The sequence below is a fragment of the Centruroides vittatus genome, unplaced genomic scaffold, assembly GCF_030686945.1.
Source record: "Centruroides vittatus isolate TY-2023 unplaced genomic scaffold, ASM3068694v2 contig_391, whole genome shotgun sequence".
Lineage (NCBI taxonomy): Eukaryota > Metazoa > Arthropoda > Arachnida > Scorpiones > Buthidae > Centruroides > Centruroides vittatus.
The window spans coordinates 924,895-946,595 of record NW_027122207.1 but is presented as its reverse complement, the minus strand read 5'-3'; the positions used below and the strand labels follow the sequence as shown (position 1 = coordinate 946,595).

At 27.5% G+C, this 21,701-nt stretch overlaps 1 protein-coding gene across 3 annotated transcripts in view; it reads right to left on the bottom strand.

Annotated features, from left to right (window-relative positions):
- LOC136975899 (protein O-linked-mannose beta-1,2-N-acetylglucosaminyltransferase 1-like) overlaps positions 1 to 21,701 on the bottom strand; it is a 98,522-nt gene that overhangs the window by 25,095 nt on the left and 51,726 nt on the right. For all 3 annotated transcript variants that reach the window (XM_067271064.1, XM_067271063.1, XM_067271065.1), the window contains exons 16-20: positions 19,757 to 19,806; positions 12,423 to 12,549; positions 7,958 to 8,069; positions 6,287 to 6,436; positions 1,572 to 1,778 (exon numbers count right to left, since the gene is read on the bottom strand). In XM_067271064.1, the coding sequence (XP_067127165.1) occupies positions 1,572 to 1,778; positions 6,287 to 6,436; positions 7,958 to 8,069; positions 12,423 to 12,549; positions 19,757 to 19,806 (646 nt within the window). The remainder of the gene's footprint in view (positions 1 to 1,571; positions 1,779 to 6,286; positions 6,437 to 7,957; positions 8,070 to 12,422; positions 12,550 to 19,756; positions 19,807 to 21,701) is intronic.

Sequence of the window (21,701 nt, the reverse complement as noted above, 5' to 3'; positions counted from 1 at the left end):
TGAAAAGATTATAAGTTGTAAACTCTCTGTTGTATAAAACAAATTTCTCTGACTTACAGGTGCAATGCTTATTTTAAGCAAAAATACAATATAGCAAGCTTGACTAACAAGTTAATCATAATCAACAAATTGGTAGTATCATCACTTTTGGTTATTAGTAGATAATATGATCCATTAAAAGATACAAAAATATTTGTTATTTCAATAGGGATATTAAATCTATATTTTTCATGGAGATCTCATAACTATTAACTATGAATTGGTAATATTGTCCTCTATGAGATGAAATGTGGTGAATAGGAAGAAGTGCTTTCTGTGTCAATGATTGTTGCTAGGTTAAGTAGTTATTTTAAAAATTGTTTTATTGTATCTTTAATAATTTCAGTTAAGTACAAAATGAGTGCACCAAAAAGGAGCAAAACTTATGATTTGAGCAACAAAAAGAAATAAAATTATTTTTTTGTTGTGGTGAAAAATAAATGATGCCCTATGTTAATTACTTTTTGTCCTTATTGTGTAAGTATTCTAAAAAATGTTTATGAGAACCTTACTTTATTTAAGGATTTCTTACATCAAAGAGAAGGATAACAATTCTTTTTCAGGTATTTATTATAACACAAATCTGTATGCTAGTTATTCAGCATTTCAGACCACTGTCCCTTTTGTCCCCACTGCCCACAGACAGACAGATGACAGTGGGAATTTATAGATCTACAATTTTTTTCAAATAATAATAATAATGCCATAAAATATTTTATTATTTTAAGAGCAAAATTTCAAACAAATAATTATGAAATGAAGGATATAATAATGTAGCCACTTGGAATTGTTACTATATTTCTTACAGGATAAAATTAGGAATGAAAAAAGAATCACATCTTTTGATATATGTCAAATGACCTAATCAAACTACAGAATATAACTAATGCTATCTTCTAATTGAATTCTTTAAATTATTTGTTTACAAGATAAAGTTGTGTTTCCATGATAAATTTAAAATTACCGTATTTTATGAACTATAAGACGCACCTTAATTTTTAAGCAATTTTTTGAAGAAAAAAGTGCGTCTTATAGTCCGTAAAATATGGTATATGGAAATATAAGCAATATAATATATTTAGAAGTAAAAAAGTTCTTTCAAGATTACTCTTTGGATATATTGCTTGATATCAGGATTCTGATCATATATTAAATAATATTCAATACATCAATAATCAACAAATATATCAATAAATTTTTTATATAATTCAAAATAGGTTTACAATAAAATTAATAATACATTTAGCAAGTATAAAGACATTCTCCATAATCTTTTTTGAAAACTTTATTTTTCTATATTTCTTTCCAGAAAAAAAAAAATACAATGATACTACATGATAAAACTCAAATACTCTGTATATAAATATGTTAATATTTCACAGTAAGTATGATGGTGAAAAACTATGCTAAAATAATGAAATATATCAATAGAGTAATATTTTTATAAACATTTATTTTTAAATATGAAATATTTATGCATCCTTAAAACTTACTAACTTTATTTAAAGATATGCAAAATATTTTTTCCTTACCCTGTATAATTATGCTTCACAGAAGGAATAAGATTTGCTATGCCATCATTAAAAAATTCTTCTCCTTGCTCTCTAACATCAACACAGTTCAGTAATGCTGTCATATCATATGATAAATGAGTAGCATTGGTTAAAAGATATCTAATTTGATGTTCATATTCTTTTTGCTGAAGATTCTCAACTTTTTGTAATAAAGAATCATCTTCCCTAAAATATTTAAATAATAAAAATTAATTGTATATTTCACTGCAGTATTCAATATTAATTCAAAAATGATATATTTCTATACATATATTCAGAATTCTGAAAAATATCTCATAATTATGATAGAAATGCCAATACAATGGCCCCTTGAAACTTGAATGCCCAATAAGTTGAACAATTTCTTTGAGAATATTTTGCCCAAAAGTCAAACTTTTCTTGAAATTTGAACACAAACAAAGATGGCCATACATAGTTCAATGGTGTATATTTGTACAGGTATACATGATGTAGCAGTGTTGCCTGATTGGGTTAATTTTTATTTTGGGCTACAAATAATGAAAATTGTTATTTTTCTAAATACAATGATACAAGTTTGGCACCTGTATTGAAAGAGCCTAGCCACACATAGTTCATCCACTGCATTTTATTGCATTACTTTCTTTTTTCATTGTTTTTAATCTATTATTATTATTATTATTTTATGCATTAATTAGGACATTTACTGGTGTTGCTTAAGCTTAAATTATGAATTTGAAAATTAACATGAGAAGTTTTGGGGTTTGGGAATAGATTAATTCACTTCGCATTATTTCTTACAGAAAAAAATTGCTTTGAAACTTGAACTTTTTGAAACTCAAATGTCCTCTAGGAATAAATTGTATTTGAGTTTTAAGTTGCCACTGTACATTAATAACAGATTGTTGTTTTGTATTTTTATCATCATTATGCTTGTTATTGATATATTGCATATAATTATTGATAATGCATATAATTATTGATATATGCATATAATTATTGATATATGCATATAATTATTGATATATGCATATAATTATTGATATATAGCATAGTTCAATATAAGACAGAAAAGACTATAAAGTTACTCATTGAAGTATTTTATAGAGGTTTTCAATATGAAAGCTTATTGTCAATGTATGATTTTTACGAAGATAAATTAGTACTAAGGCAAAGTCTATCATTATTATGACTTTTTAAACCTAACTTGTAAGACATAAAAAGTCTTTTAAATAAATTATCATAACAGTGTATCAGCAAATAAATTCTACCACCTGCAATCTTATGATGAATGAGAGAACTTGATCCAAAAAATTTACATAAAAGAACCATAGAATATAACAAAATTGGGAAATAATTTTGACATTCACTTCCATCCACTTTCTCAATCTCAAAAAGTTTAAAATCCTATGGAATAGCCAAAAATGAATTACAAATGTCTCAGGAGAAGCTTAACACTAGTACAGACATTAAAGGAAAAGAAAACAAGATAAGTGAAATGCATGATGAAAACAACTGATGAATATTATTATTCTTCTGATGTCAAATAACAATTTTTATTAATAAATACATTTCCAAAAATAAGCTTGAACTTATTTTTTTCATCATTATTACATTTATATTATTATTAGTTGTTTTTATTTAATTTTATTTAATGTATTATTTTACAAAAAAGTTCTTTATTTCTGTAAGTAAGCATACCACTTATTTAAAGAAATAAATTATCTGGTGTAGTATATTGTATAATTGTTGTTAACTCATTTGTCAGACTGTATTTCCTAAAATTATTATTAATAATTAAATATTAAATAATATAGTCAATAAATTTTTTAAAATTACATTAATTGTCTGCCATTTATAATTTTGTATTTTAGTATGCATGATATACTAATTGTATTTATTTTATATGATTTAGCATTTAGCACTGCATATATTTATCAATAGTTATTAATACATAGCATTTCTCTTGTTTGATTTGTTCCTCAACACCTCTATATTGAGCCATTATTTTGCTTTTTTTGGCCTAACATGTTTTAACTTTATTCTTAGTTTTGTTACCAGGATTACTAATGAAATGGATGAAAGAATGGACCATGATTACTAATGGAATGGATGGATGAAAGAAGACGATACAGAAAACACTAATACCACAAAAAAAAACATAATACAAACATACATACATACATACATACATACACACAGTAGAGCATCGATTATCCGACCCCGATCAACCGTCACATCAGTTAACCGACCACGTTCTAGTCGGCAAATTCAAATGTCTGCTAGTGATGTGCCGCCACAATATTTGGCTATGTCTTGGCAACTTTAATATTATTTTTGTTAAATTTTTGCGTGTTTTAGCTGGAAACACTGGCTCGACCATGAAAGGGAGACCAGTATTTAAACCAGGCTTAATTTTCTATTTTGTCTTTATTTTGTGGAAAATAAAGAAATAATTTAATGATTATTATTTTAAAAAAAATTTTGTTAGGCTTAACATCGATGAAAATTCAACGTGAAGTAGGTTAATAGCAATATACTTATATGCTTATTACATTATTAGTATAGTGTATTACATATAATACACTATACTAATAATGTATTTTTTCATACTTTTCGGTTATCCATTTTTTCACTTATCTGACCAACCTCAGTCCCCAATTGAGTCAGATAATCGATGCTCTACTGTATATACAGAATCATTAACAAACAAATAAGAATAATGTGCAAACAAGCAAAGGAGAAGTGATTGAATCAATTATGTCAGGAAATTGATAAGATGTATACTGCTACAGACTGCAGTTCAAGGAATGGTGGAGGGCAGACAAAGAAAGGGAAAACCTAGACTAACATGGCAGGACAACATCAAAAAATAAACTGGCTCAAGATTGGGAAAACCCTAAAGGGTGAAGAGTGGAGAACTGTCCATCAACTGCAACTCTCTGTAAAGATGCCATGTGAATGAACAAATGAATGAATTAATACATAAAAAAATAAACAAATCTAATAGTAATAAATAAATTTTTAATAAATTTTTTTTCCATAATACTGTTCAATACACTCCAAAAAAGTGAAATCACAGCACCACAAAGGAATGCGTGTATACAAATTGTAGGACTGGTAGAGGTGAAAAAGATATGCAAATGATTAAGTTTGTACATGCATCAGGTCATGTGCTATCTAGTTTCAAGCTATAAAGACCAGCAGCCAGCTCAGGCCATAAATGCTATCAGCAACAGTTTATGGCAGCTGAACTATTGAAGAAGTATAAAAAATGCCTCAGACACAACGATGAGTTGAGTACCACCAGTTAAAAGTTGGGGAATGAGACCATATCCTGGAGCTGCACGACCTTGATTTGTTGTGTTCACAGTTGCCACACATGTTGGGTATGACATGAGTACCATCCAGCAATGTCTGACATGATGGATGCAGGAACATCTGCATACATGCCAAAGAGGGAGTGGATCACATCAGTGCATAAGAATGCACAGACTGGCAAATTTTCAGAACAGCCCATTAGATCTCGTTTGTCAGAGCATGTGAATCTTAAGCTGCCTGTCACCATCAATGGGTGCATCTATGTCCACCCAAACCATTCATGCATGAAGTCAGACTGTATGCATGTATACCATACAGTCTGACTTCATGCATGAATGCCAGCCATAACCAGCAACCAGGGTGCCATTAACTGCTCAACACAGAGCTGCACACCTGATATAGTGTTGTCATTGCAATGGGACACTGAACAGCATGAAGTATTGTTTATGAACAAGTCCCACTTCTGTCTGTGAATGTGTGTGGTGGTATCCCGGATACTCTACCTGCCAGTCATTTTTGCTGAGTGTCTTACTGACCCCACACCAGACATCATGTTCAATCAGCAGATAGCCCTGGTGCACATTTCTGACACTCTGACAGCGGACCAATACATAATTGTGGGACCTGTGGTTTGACCAATGGTGCAGGCTGCACTCACCAAATACTTCAATATTACTTAATGACCAATCACCAATGACCACAAGATAATGCCTGACCGCCCATAGCACTCTCACCAGCCTGAACAGAATTCACATCCTTCCCTGGCAGGCAGCCTTGCCACATCTCTCTCCTATCAAACGCTTGTGGAACCTTGCATGGGGACCTCCACCACATACCAAAGATGACATAGACACTACAATGAACACAGCTTGGCAAGGGATAACTCAGGCAACCATTAAGTGCCTCATTAATAATAGGCCTCACCATATAAAGCCAGTATAACTGTCCATGGAGGCCATACTCATTACTGAATAAACAGGTGTCTGTTGCATATTTTTGTTTGTTCTTTAATTATTTGCATATCTGTCACCTTTACCGGTCCTGCAATATGCATGTGGCTATGCACATTCCTTCATGGTATTGTAATTTCACTTTTGAAAAGTATAGTAGACAAATTTCTTATATAAATAATTTTTCAGAAATATTTTGGATGATGTAAGTAATCTTTACTTGTTTTATATAGAATCAACAAACAAAATTTGTTTATTTTGTGTTCTGTTTATGATGAGTTAATAAATTTATTTAATAAAGCTGAATTAAGTAATACAATTACCTTAGGAAGCTAAATTCATTATGAGTGATAAAACATAAAAAGAATATGACCAATTAAAAGTAGTTACTTAAAACTTATATATTAAACTATTAGAATTAATTGATTTCAAAAATCAACTTACATACTAGTAACACGTTTTTCAAAAAAGAGTGAATGCTGAAAGTTTTGATTCTTCACAGTATTATTGATGTACATTAATAAAACACGAGACATATCAGGTATCACTGTTTCACCAAATACTTCAATATTACTTAATGACCAATCAGTAGAACTGAAAAATAAATGAAATCATAGTAAATAATACTAATGAGAACAAATATTTAAATTATAAAGAAAATATTTTATACTATTAGTGTATATTATTATTACTTTATTAATTTAATAATATAATAATGCATTTATTATATTATATATATTTTTAATTTTAAAAATAAATAAATCTTGACAATATAATATTTAAAATAAAACATATTTATTTCTTTATAAAATTCTGAATAAATAAAGATCTAACTCTAATCTAGTGTAATTTTACAAGTTAATTCATACTTTGATCAAAATTTTGAACTTTAAACTTTTAAGCATTAAAATTATCAAATAGTTCTTATTAACACACCAACAACTGCTGTAAATCATAGACTATCAACGTATCGAGTTTAGTACAGTTGTTTATAGTTCCCATTAAAATATTAGATATGCTAGAAGAAATTATCTACTTCAAATCAAAGCTTATTGCCAATTTTATAATTTAGTATAATTTAAAAAAAAATACTTTTTCTATATATATTTTTTGAAGTGAATTTTTATGTTTTTTATGTATTACAGTTTTTATGATTAAATCATTCCAATATTCAAGTTATAAATTATATTATAGTAATATAAATCATTAATTTCAGAAAATTAATGTATAATTATAATAATATAAACTTTCTCTTAAATTAATAATTTCAGGATATTAAAAATAATATTCTATTCTAAAGTTCAGCTTCTAATTAAGAATGTTTACAGTTAATTTTTTAAAACTATTTTCCATCTATTCTTTAATTATTCTTAATAATTCATAAATTTGAATTATTTTATTTTGTTATGAATATTAGATAATAATATCCAATTTTAAAAACTATTCAAAAATACTAATATAAATAATAAATTCAAATAACTGTTAAAAAAGGATTGAAATGAATAAAACAAATTTTAACGATTAACAAAACAGAAATTCATTGTAAATTTAATAAACTGTAATTAAAACACCAAACCTTAATAATAATTAAATCAATTTGTAAAATATATAAAATTTATAAAAGATATTATAAATGTAAAATAAAACTGTTCTTAAGAATTTTGCAATTTCTCCAAATATTCACAGGTATTCAAGAGTACTGTCTGAAAATTTGAAGTTATCTTGAAAAATTCTTCTTTAATGTTTAAATGTAAACAATTTTAAAATTTTATTTATACACAAGTGTTTTATATTGAAATAATAATCATTTTCATTTTTTACATTTGTGGTATATCCTAAAATTTTAACAAACTTGACTAAATCCTGATTTTATCTAAGATTAATTTATAATATACTATTTACTTCAGAAAATTTCATCTTTGCTACACAAAATAATAGCCATTAAAAAGAGATGTCATAAACCATAAATTACTTTCAACATCTGCAGTAAAATGAAACAAAATGACCACTTTTAAAACATTCTGATATGCATCTTAAACAGCTAAAAAATTAATGATTATCATTTAATTTATTTTAAAAGCAGTATAAAATTTTACAAAATAAATGACAACATACTTGTTCAAACACCAACTTTTATGAAAAAAGTTTTTTTTTATAATAAAAGCCACACCAGGAAATGACTCAACTCTGTATGTTACACTTGGATCTCCAGATACACCTTGAAAACCTTTAATAAATTAAATATTAATTACTTGATTTCTATTTAAAGATAATTAATTAGTTGTATAAATACAATATCCACTAGAAAATGCAATAAAAATAATCATTTTATTTATTATTGCTAAACAAAAGCAATCTTATATTTTTATAGTTTCTTTAATTACGATATATTTAGTATAAATTTTCAGTTTATTAATATTATTATTATTACAATAAATATTTTTAATTTTATCATAAAAAAGTAAGATTTTATTTGAAAAATTCTTAAGTTCAAATACTTAATTCAAACCAAAAATTTTTAGATTCAAATATACAAATTATTAAGTTGCTAAAAAGATGAACAAATGTTTTCTTAACTCAATCTAATATTGTTGATTATGTATAAATATCCTTGTAAACAGTTTTAAAATACATTGAATATTGTAATTCCAATTTGAGAATATAAAATGATTTAGAAATTACTTTATATTCTTTTTCATTAATACAATGATAAAAGAAATTTGAAAATTATAGAATACCATAATTCAGCATCAGTATTTATTTATGTTGATTAAATTATTGAATATCAGCATGGGTAAACTTGTTAAATCATTCTATAATTTCCAAACTCCTATAAACATGTCAAATTTTATTATTAACTAGAAATACATTACAGTTTGAGTTCTTTTAATGAAAAATTTATTAAATTTTTAGTAAAAAAAATAAAGATAGAACTTTTAATATACTTTTGTTTTAAATAAAATTGTTTGAAAAAATTAATGTAATTTTCCCTACACTACCAAAATGAAATATATAAAGTAAACAAGCAATAAGCAATTATTTATTGGGACATTGTCACAATGCCAGGCTGCAATTTTTAATCACATTTTTCATTTATTTAATTTAAAATATATGCTCTCCACCTCAAATTAGTAGTGGCTTGCCCCTGTACATCATACTTTTCCTTTAACAATAGAGTTGTGCCAGTCACTATCTAACAGCTTTCAGAGGAAAATTTTTGAATTGAAATAACATGCCTTTCTGGTTTGCATTGGAAGTTCTTATAATTCGGGCCTCCTGCTCTAAGGTTTCCATATTTGGTTCATCTATCTCAGAGGTTTCCAACTTAACGATCAACCAATGCCGAATTATCGGGCTAGCAAATGGCTATAGTAATATTAATAATTTAAGATAATTTGGTACTAGAGCTAGGCATTAGGCGCCATCTCTTGCTAAATTTAATAATTAGAATTTTAATTAAATAATTTAAATAAATTTAGGCCTAACTGGAAGAAAAGAAACGGCCCGAAGCGGGACTCGAACCCGCAACTTTTGCTATCCGTGCAGACACGTTACCAGTTACGCTACCCGGACCTCTGATCCGCTCTCCTCCTCCAGCTGCTTTCTTCCAGTTAGGCCTAAATTTATTTAAATTATTTAATTAAATGCAAAAAGATGGCACCTAACGCCTAACTCTAGTACCAAATTATCTTAAATTATTAATATTACTATAGCCATTTGCTAGCCCGATAATTCGGCATTGGTTGATTGTTATCTATAATGGGCTAGTAGTTGTTTATTTATGGTTTCCAGCTTATTTTTATCACAGAACCCTTTTCACCTCAATAAAAAATGTTAGAACTTGGAAGATATCAACAAATTAAAGCAAACTAGGTAGCCACTTTACACCAAAACCAAAAGCAAAACTACAATTAAATATAATCAAAATTAATTAATTAAAATTGAAATCAAATCAATTGAAATTAAAACATTGTTTTTAAAAATCATTTAAAAGTTGTTTTGAAATTTTCAAACTGTAAATCAAATTTATTTTTAAATTTATGTTATTTGTGTGCAGTGTTGACAGAACATTTTGATTTTGCATTTTATATATATATATATATATAATATACATACATACATACATAAAGATTTAATGATTGTATTTTTATTTACATGTTGGATTCTTTTTAAGGTTATGATTTTTTAAATGATTTTCTAGCTTTAGTTTAAATTTTACTGTTTTTATGATTTCCATTACCAAGATATAATGTTTGATAAAAACATTATATCTTGATTTTGGTTTATTCTATTGCTGATAAATCGGTCCCCACTGTTTATAAAACTATAAATAACTTTAGTACATGTATGGTCTCGGATCTAGACTAGAACAATTACACCTCACATCCCAAATCTGCATTGGCACATTCATACATCACTAGACTCAACAGATTGTGAAACCCCAAATTTTTATTGGCAGAACCCTAGGATTCCACAGAATACAAGCCAGAAACCCATGATCTATCTAACTCCATTCTTGAGATTGTGGAAAGACAGATGGATGAATAGATAGACAAATGACAGTGGGAATTTATACAATTTTTTCAAATTGCAGCCCAATGACAAGTAAGCTTATATTTTAAATTAAAATTTACTACAAAAACTGTCTTAAAAAAATTCATGTAAAGTGTTGTGGAATAATTTAGTATTTACTTTTGAATATTTATAAGTTTTTAAAATCTTTCAGCATATTATTTATCTACAGAAATATTTATTTTATCAATTAGAATTTATTATTTATCAGTATTTTCATTATTTTTAACAAAATATTCTTTGGAATTAAAGTCTAAAGTCTGATCTTATACATCTGGAATATTTGATTTAGTCAAATATTCTAGATGTATAAAAAGTTATTGAAGGTTTAGACTTTACTTCCAAAGAATACTTTAGAAGGAAAATGACACTTAACATCCACAGTCAACTATATAGTCTCTTTGAAGCTAACCTGTGGACGACTGTCAAGGCATCTAAGAAATGGTTACATGATTGTGGTGAGAGCTGATAAATCCAAACATATAGCACTTATGAATCTAGAATCACACCAGAGAGGAATTATGGAATATATTGACATCATGGAATGCTCTACTGTCCCTAACTGTTTTATGGAACAGATATAATCAAGGATATTGAAGCATTAGAAAACACTTCTAGCTTGACTGTTGAACACCTTTTCTGTCATTGTTGTGGCAGCTTTCCCTTCTTGTATTTTTGTTTGCTAATACATGCAAGACCGATCATCATTTATGTCCTGTCAAAGATAAAACAACATCACCTACACTCATACAGAGGGAGGCTCAACACTTACATTAACAACATAATGGAAGAACATCTCTATGCTATATGAAATCTGGAGGAAGTTTTACATAAACTCTTATTAGGCATTTACTCCATCCCATTACATGAAGACAGGGTTGATTGCTCTTTGGTTTATCTGACATCTAGGCCTTTGGCTGTTTGTTGCCAAAGGCCAAAATGTCTGAGTAAAGGAACATCAATACATCATCAGAAAGATTACTAGCCCAACTCTTAGTAGAAAACATAGAAAAGTCCTAATTGAGTTTCAAAGTTTCAACTCAATTAGGACATAATATAGTCTGGTATGCTATTCACACCAAGTAATATTAATAAGTAGAACTCACTGTGTATGGCATTACAAAATATTTTCCTTTCAAGCGCTTTCACATTCATCGAAAGCACTTGGAAGGAAAATATTTTGTAACGCCATACACAGTGAGTTCTACTTCTTATCAATTAGGACTTTTCTATGTTTAGTGTTTCTTTGTAAATGGCTTATAATCTATGCATTATGCTTACAGAATAAGGAAATTTATTATTATTATTTTTTTAAAAATAAATTTATGTTATATTATGTTAGATTATTTTTAATGTAATTTAGGTTTTATCTTTAAATGTAATCTTGCATGATTTCGCATGTCAATATTTGTATTTTAAGTATCTTCAAATGTTTTAAAGATTTTCTGTTAAGTTTTCATTCTATGATGCCTGATGATGTTCACTATAAAAGAATAAAAATGTTAGTATAAGTAAATTTTAATGTTTATTTTTTAGTGTTTTGTGTGTTGTGGTGTTATTGATATTAGATATAACCAGTTTTATGCTGTAATGAATGATATATGCTCTCCAATTTGTCTGAGTGCTTACAGAGTGAAACAATATGCATGTGAAAAATGGAAACAAACAACCAAAATTACCCACATTAATTATTTATTAAAAACTTATTATTTATTACTGGCCAAAGACTGACTTCAACACTAGTCCATGAGCAACAAGAGTACTTCAAAATCTGTGTCAAATTTAAATTTTAGACATATCATCAAATTGTTCATAAGTCTGAAATTTCTTAAGTAGGAGAGCTTCTGTATCCTTGGTATTGCTGGTCAAATTAAACAGCAAAGTTTTGAACAGGTACATGCTTACAAGAAGTAAGAGTGGATAATCGATCATCTCAGTGAAAATAATTTTTAAATTGTATCAGAACATATATTTTCTAATGAATATTTTTTCACAATATAATACTTACCATTATCATTCCATGCTGAAATAGAAACAATTGATGGATCTTTATCTAACATTGGCAACAACTGTCCAAAATATGACATAAAATCAGGAGATAATATAACACCCTCTTCAAGTACTATAATATGCTTCTATTAAAAACAAAAACAAAAAAAAATAAAGAAAAAAAATTTAATAAAATTGAAAACATTTGAAATGAACTATCAATAATAACTAATATAAAAATAGTCACTTATTAAATCTTTTTTCTACTATTTACATCTAAAACATCAATTCATTTATCAGCTAAAAACACTATTTTTCCTAAATTTCAAGTTTAAAATAAATCATTGTTGAACAAAATTGCTAATCGAAAAGATATTTGACAAAGTAATAGAAAATATTAAAACCAATATACAACCATCAAGATTTATGACAAATTTCCCATCAATTTTAATTATATAAAGTAAAATTAACAGAATTTGTTAATAAATTGAAAATTCCTTGTATCAATCACTGCTAGTAATCACTAGCAGTAATGCTAGTAATCACTAATACTAGTCAATCACTGCTAGTAAAAAATATTTCCAAATTATTATTAAATTGAACTATAAAAAGTAATTTAGAATAAAATATAATTTTCTTTCCTTTTGTTGAAATCTTTATTTCACAATGTTTCCATTCTATCTGTTTATTTCACAACAAAATAATGATTTAAGACATCAGATTCTTGACACAGCCAGTTTATTCAGTACCATATCTTTTACATATTTGTTTGCCAATATGCATTTGACATACAACTGAATTTATAAGTGAATTACAAATTATAAAAATATGCAAAACTACAGAAAGGCTAGTTTGGATATTACAGTTATGTATCCTTCTACTGAATGGGAAGTGATAGAAAGTAAATTAAAAAAGTTTAAAAGAACATGATTATATCATAGAGCTCATAGAATTTGATTATAAAAGCAATTATTTCCATATAAATGATAACTTCTATAAACAAGATTCAGGCATAAGTGTAGGATCTGTGATGGAGCCAAAACTGGTAGAATTTATAATGAAATAGACAATGATATATATAAAATAAAAAATATATGATTTTACAAACATTGAGCTGATGATATTTTTATAATATACAATAACTCTATTATTAATATTGATTAAATAAATAGACTAATAAATAGTATAACTGATAATATCAAATTTAAAATACAGGAAGAAATTAAAAATGAAATAAACTATCTAGATATAACAATACAGAGGAGGAAAGATAAGTTAAAGTTTAAAACTTATAAAATATCACATAACATGCAAAAAGTAATAAACTTCTGGTCAATTATTCCTTTATATAATAAAAAGAATATATTTAACATGGAATATAATAAAATAATTAATAAGACAAAGAAAGAAATAAATAAATAGAAAATGTTTTAAACAGGAAAAGTATGAAATGATTGTTTGATACAAAATCAATATAAACTAAAGTTGATATTAAAAATATAAATTATTAAAATACAGGACTGTTATAAAGGTATGTATAAAGAAAAATTTTAATGAATAAAAAATAATAATAATGTATGTTTAATATATGCAGAAAACAATTCACAAAATATTGGCAAACTAATTGGCAAACTGAAGATCAGTTTTAATGTAAAAAACAGGTTGTGTAAGCTATGTAAGCTGTACATCATAGTTTGTAAAGAAATTCTATGAAATTTATTAATACTGTATATGAATATGGTAATAATTTGTATTTTAGCAAACAGAAGAGGGGTGGAAACCAGAAATGCATATTGGCAAACAAATGTATAAAAGATACAGTACTGAATAAAGTAAATGTATGAGTCCGATGTCTTAAATCATTACTTCATTGTGAAAGAAAACAGATAATGAAATCTAATCTTAAATCAGTGTCTGTACCTTGTAAATAAAACTTAGGAACTGCTAAATGAATTTGGCAATGTAAAGATTTTTGTTCAAAAGAAATGATTATACTGAGATTAAAAAATGTAATAACACATTCAATCAATTTTATAATTACTTCAAATATCAAATGAACAGCTAAATTTCTTTATCAAACTACTTAAGGCTATAATCAATCAATCAATCAATCATTTATTAACAAAAAGGGAGAGTTACTTGTTACAGGGTACATTTGTTAAGGAAAGGATTACAAAAAAGTTGGAACAGTTTCGAGATTATTAAACTTATTTGACAATTGATTTCAAATAAACATATTCCAAATAATCACAATCAGTAACATCAAAGATGACAATACAGAAACAGTTAACATTTATGAATAATAATAACCAATGCAACTGTTGACTTAGTTTATTAACATTTCTGTAATCTTGATGAAATAGTTATATAGTTCATATAAGACTTTTTTATTGATATTATTTATGTTCATTCTAAATTCAAGGAGTGAACTGCAATGGAATATCTGTTTAATATCAAGTGAATAATGCAAACTTGCTAAACCTTGATAGTTCTGTAATAGATGCTAAATCATTATCAAATAGATGCTAAATCAATCAAGTATCTCAGAATTTCACCAAATGCATTGAGTACTTAAAAATTTAATATAACTGTTATTGATAAAAATAGAATATTTATTAAGGTGTAATTGAGCTATTAATCTTTTCACGTTTAAATTAATTGATTTAGTCATATATGGTTGTGAAGATGGAATATGCAGTAAATTTATATACCAGGGGTGATATTTACTATGATTTAGACTTGTTTGATCCTTATTTATAGACTGAGATATTGCAGATTCAATTAATAATGTGTAATCATATTTCCAGTCTTGCAGATTATCTTTAAATAGTAAATCAGATACACCAAATAAATTTAAAATTTTTTGGAACTTAGTTTGCCAAAATTGGTCTAATCTTGAATTTTTACTTTTTTTGATTATTTTCTGATGTAAAAAAATGTTATTGTCACTTTTGAATTTCAGACAGTAGTAGAATTTTATTATTCGTTTAAGGAAAAAAGGAAAAGACCAGATGTGGTTGGTTTCATGACATATGGCTTAGCCAGGAATAACCTTTCTAAATGGAGTAGTTGCAAAGAAAATAAATATAAAAACATTCCAGTTTATACAGATAATCGAGGCCCCAAATTGGACTTGTATAATATATGATTGGTTTAATTATTGAGTTATAGAGTTTCATATGAACGTTCAGATTTGACATTTTCAAAGTTGAACATAAAAATAACAAACTGTCAATTGCCTGCTTCCCTTTGTTATTAATAGTAGTGATATGTGCTTTGAAGGTAGTGTTCCAATCAACTGTGACTCCTGAAAAATTGACTTCTTTAACTGTTTATAGAGGAATGTTATTTAGATACAACTTCAACTCTTTTTGTGAAATTTTACTGTTGTTACGAAATATGATAATTTTTGTTTTAGCAGGATTTACTGTTAAATGCATTAATTTGAGATATAAGTCTAATTGATTTAGTTTCTTTTGTAGAGAGATTTTAGTAGGTGCAAGAATAATCAAGTCGTCAGCAAATTGAACATAATGAAAAACTCTATCAGCAACCTCAATTCCATCATTGGATTGTAGGAAAAGGTGGTCTATATCAAGCCTGACCAACGTGCGGCCCGTTAAGTTGTGTGGCCCGCTAAGCGATTTTATATATCTATTACAACTTTTGTTTCTCGTTATGTGTATACCAAAAAAATTAAATAAATGAACATTTGCATGTGTCATTGTTAAAATGCACAAGTGCGACTACGAACTCTTGGTATAACAATAAAATCTTATTCATTTTGTATTTGTTTTACTTTTTTTAAAAGCATGTTTGCCTAAAGTGTGACCCACCATAATGTTACACATCACAAAGTGGCCCATGAAACAATTTGGGTTGGCTAGGCCTGGTCTATATCAAGTAAATAAAAATTAAATAAATAAGACAAAAGGGGATCACCCTGAAGTATATCTCATGACAGGACAAATGATAGAGAAATGGTGTTTCCCTGTTTAATTTTTATATTATATTTTGAAAACAGTTTTAGTATTGTTGTTGAGAATCATTTGCCTGCACCTTTTGCTCTCAAAATTATGTACCAGTAGGGGATCATAGACTGAGTCAAAGGCTTTCTTAATGTCTATAAATGATGCATATACTTTCCTATGTTTTGTTGTTAGGTGTAGTTGTATTATAAACAGTAATAGAAAGATTGCAAATTCTGTTCCCTTATTCTTGATGTAGGCATATTGAAATTTAGCATCTAGGTTCATTTCTTTAGTCCATTGTCAAAATTTAGTGGCTAACATTGTTGTGAAGCATTTTCTCAGTGTTGAAAGCAAAGTAATGGGTCTACGAGGGCTGTTTGGAAAGTTTGCGGCCTCAAATAGAACAACAAACAAAATAATGTTAAAACTTTTTTTATTTTTCAATTTAGTCTCCTTTGTTAGCAATGCACTTATTCCAGCGATGTTCTAGCTTTTTATGCCATCACAATAGGTCGATTTGTCAAGGTGTGCAAAATACTCGTTCACTTCAGAGATGACTTCGTCATTTGAGTGGAATTTCTTTCCAGCCAAGAATTTTTTTAGGTTTGAAAAAAGGTGAAAGTCACTGGGGGCCAAATCAAGTGAGTATGGTGGATGTAGAACTAATTGGAAGTGAATTTCGTTTATCTTTTGTTTACTGATTCTGGCGGAATGTGCAGGCGCATTATCGTGGTGGAACAGAACCTTTTTCATCTTTTCTTCAAGTGTGGCCTCTTTTCTTTGATTTCTTTCAGTTTTTCCAAAAGTTTACAGTAAATAGACAGCATTGACGGTCTTTACTCTTTCTAGGTAGTCAATAAAGATGATTCCTTTAGCATCCCAAAAAACCAGGCCATCACTTTCCCCGCTGATGGATCTGTCTTTGCCTTCTTTGAGGATCTACTGATACACTTTCTTTTCTACTGAGACCTTCATCATACTCAAATTTTTGGTTAGGATGTGGTGCACCCGGTCGACAGAGATGCCTGTTGTCTCAGCTATCTCACACGTTTTTCAAACGGCGATCTGCTAACATCAAATCGTGAACTTTGTCAATATTTTCTTTAGTGACAGCAGTTGACGGCTGTCCGCTGCAAGAGTCATCTTCCACACTCTCTCTGCCAGATTTAAAAAGGGCTGCCCATTTTTTTTACAGTGGTGTACAAAGAAGCAGACTCTCCCAAAACTTCATCCATGTCAGCTTTGATTTGAGATGGGATCAACCTGTTTTTCGTCAGGTATTTTATGACCACACGAGTCTCTATCTTCTCCATTTTTGACAAAGCATGTGCACACTGACTATTTGCTAAGCTCTTGTGACAAAACTTTACGACAAATCAAGCAGAAATTGGTATCATATCTTCAGCAAAGATGGCTGAATTATTCCCGCCAAAAGTTAAATTGATCGCAGTGCCACATGTAGGCAAGGCCGTGAACTTTCCGAACAGCCCTCGTATAGTTATCTGGAGAAAGGCAATCGCCTTTTTTGTATATCATTGTAATTATAGCAGAATTCCAGGAGTCAGGATATAAAGTTGCTTTGTACATTGAATTAAATAATTTTTATAGTTTTAATCTTGCCTGATGAGGAAGCATCTTCAGAAACCAGCCGGAATATTGTCACTACCCAGGGTTGATTTAATTCTGGTTTTGTTAATAGCAACTTCTAAATCCTTAATTGTAAAGGAGGAGTCTAAATGATCATTGTAAGAATCAGTATTAAATCTTATTGGTGAAATAGGTTGAATATTTGGGAACCACTGATAATAACTTTTCCATACATTATAATCTATTACTGATGAGTTTTCACTTAGATTTATATTGAAGCAAAATTTTCATATTGTGGTCCAAAATAAATTACTATCCTTACTATTGTTGATTAAACTTGATTCAATATTCCTAAAGTAATTTTTCTTTTTGACCTTAAGACGGTTATTATAAGTCTGTTTAGCCTTCGTGTAATTAATAAAATTTACATCATTCGAGTCTTTTCTAAATAAATTTAAGTTGATTTGTTTTATTTTTTTCATTTTGTGACAGTCAAAATCATACCAGGGGCTTTTGTACTTGTTATAAATATTGCCTTTATCCTTTTTAATTTGGATGTATTCATTCATTATTTGAATCATAAGATTATAACTTTCATCACTATTAGAATCGGTTAGTTCTGGGATATTAAAAAAACAATTCTCAATTTTGGCCAAATATCTTGAGGTATTATAATTAATCCTTTCACACTTTTTAGGTAAATTAATAGATTTTTTTTGCAAAAATAATAAGGATTTTGTTACAGTAGGGAAATGGTCAGACGCATCAATTGTTGTGTGAAGAACTCCAAGCAGCAGTGTAATAGAAATTCTGAACAAATTGTAAGGTTGGATTTCCTACTATGTTGCAAACAGGATATACTCTGCTAGGAATCGAGTTTATGTCCATTAAGAATAAACAAGTTATTTTCAGTTATTATTTCAATTAAATTCATTCCCAGTCTGTTGGTAAGCTTATCTTTAGAAATAGGAATATTTTGAATTAGGGAGTTGGGACCACCATACCATGAGTCCATCAACTCAGAAATACCTGAGTTAAAGTCCCCCAGTAATAAAATGAATGGAGTAATATGTTGCCATAAATCTATTATACGAAAAGTTTCATTTAATTTTACTAAGGAGTCAGATGGAATATAGGTGATCATTACTATCATTAGTTTGTTATTTACACTACCAAGTATGGGTTTGTTCATTGAAATTAGTAATAGTATATAATTATCGGTTTTTCCATACAAAGTATTGTGCAAAGGTTCTTTTTTATTAAAATTCATAACCCACCACTTGGGTGGCCAGGACAATTTAAAGCTATAATTAATTAAGACTTAAATAACCTGATAATGAAATCTGACTGTTTATTTGATATTTAAAAAAAATATATTAATGAAAAATTAAAAAGGCACTAGACAGTTTATTGTAATTGCAATAGAGCCATTAAATATATTTATAAATTTATTAATAAAATACATATTAATTTTTAAATTAATTTTCTTTTATTTTTCTCTTTAGTTAGAGAAATTTTATATTGAAAATACATTTGATTTAATTATATATGATTAAATCAAATATATTTCCAATATAAAATTAAAATGATAAATATAAAAATAATTGAAACTAATTATATTTATTTATCATAAAAAAACACTGAAATACAAGAGATACAAAACACAAAAATATTTTTGAACTAAAGCCTAAAAAATTATTTTTTATAATAATCACATCCAAATTAAAAGATTAAATGCATTTAATTCTGAATTTTACTTATTTAAAAATTTTTATTTTTTAAATAAATTACTTACTGCATCTGGAAACAAAAGTTCCATTGTTTCTAATGCTTCAAAAATTTGATCTAAAATATAAATTTAAAAAATCATTTTATTCTACAAAAGCGAAATAAATCAATGTACTATTGATTAATTAAAATTGCATTCAAACAAAATTATCTTCAATCACAGATTCAATCATTATTATACATTGATAGTGATATTTTTGCTCTAATTACTGATATAACAAAAAATACCTTATACATATATAAACACATCAAAACTTGATATATTGGTAATAAGTCAAATGACTACCAGATTAAATTGGGCTCCTTTTCTGTCATTATTATTAATTAATTTCTAAATAATTTGTCACTAGAGGAAGGTGTTAGGTGCCATCACTTATTAAATTTAATAATTATAATTAAATTAAATAATTTAGAATATTCTGGAAGAAAAGAGTCAGCCCAGAGTGGGACTTGAACCCACAACTGCTTACAGTACAGATGCATTGCCAGTTATGCTACCTGAACCCCCCAGACTAATCTCTTCTAGACATATTTAATACCTTATTAATTAAAAATTAAAAATAAAGCATAGAAACTCTGTGATCATAGATAAAACTTAAATGTATTAAATTTTCTGTCTAAAGAATGAGGAAGAATTATTTAAAACTTGATTGCAATCTTATTTCTGAACAAATTATCATAGATTATGAATATAATATGACTATGGCAATTCTTATTCTTAGGATAGGATTGGAATCAAGTTAAAATTATTACAGAAAATATATTTTTAAATTACATTACAATTGTTAATTATAGAAGAAAACATTATTCAAAAAAATAAAAGATAGAAAAATGATGCATTTAGAATAACAGTTTAAATTTCAGTTACATTTAGATATTCATTAAAATTATTCATCAAAAATTCTGACAAAATAAACCTATTATTTCAGAAAAAATAGATTATAATAAGTATAATTCAAATATAATATAACTCCAATGATAAATTGCATATTAATAGAGTGCAGTCATAATTACAATTTATTACAACAGGTAAACCAACATGATAATAAACACAGATAATATTTTTCATAAATATAAATAAAATAAATGATGATAATACTAATAATTCTACCTCCTAAAATTTTTTTCAAAATTTATAATCAAATTTCTCTAAACTTAAATATAAATATAGACATAACTTTCAGTAATATAGTATAAATTTAATCTAGTATAGTTTAACAAGAACTTTATATCTATATGGTTATATACGCATGTACAATATACACATGTATTGTACGTAATTAACGTATTTTACGGACTATAAGACGCACTTTTTTCTTCAAAAAATTGCCTCCAAAATTCAGGTGCATCTTATAGTCCGTAGCAGTATTTTTTTAAAAAAATTGCTTAAAAATTAAGGTGCGTCTTATAGTCTGTAGCGTCTTATAGTCCGTAAAATACAGTATACCAGTACAATGTTCTAAATTCTATCATCTTTACATTTAATATTTCCAATAATTTAAGCTGTAATCAGTATGGTTTCTTGAATCATTGTCTAAAGTTTTTGACACTTCATTTTTATTTACTCTCTATTATTGAAAATATCTAGAGAACATTAGCATCACTTCGTTATGAACCTGTTACCAGTGTGCTTCATGAAATTACAGCTTATCACAAATGCTTTTCACAAAGCACACTGGTAACAGGTTCGTAACAAAGTGATGATTTCTCCCGTGTTTGGAGGATGGTGAGCTTTATATTGAAAATTAGCAATTAGTCTTGTCCATGTTTTTCAGTCAAAATTTTTTAAGAAGCAACTATATGATATTCAGTCATAATTTAATAATTTTCTTTTAATATTTTTAATTTAACAATGTTTGAATTTCTGTAGCTTAAACATTTGCATCATAACAACAAGTCTTTAAACTCATTAGGCCAGTGGTTTCCAACCTTTTTGTACCTGCGCCCCCCTT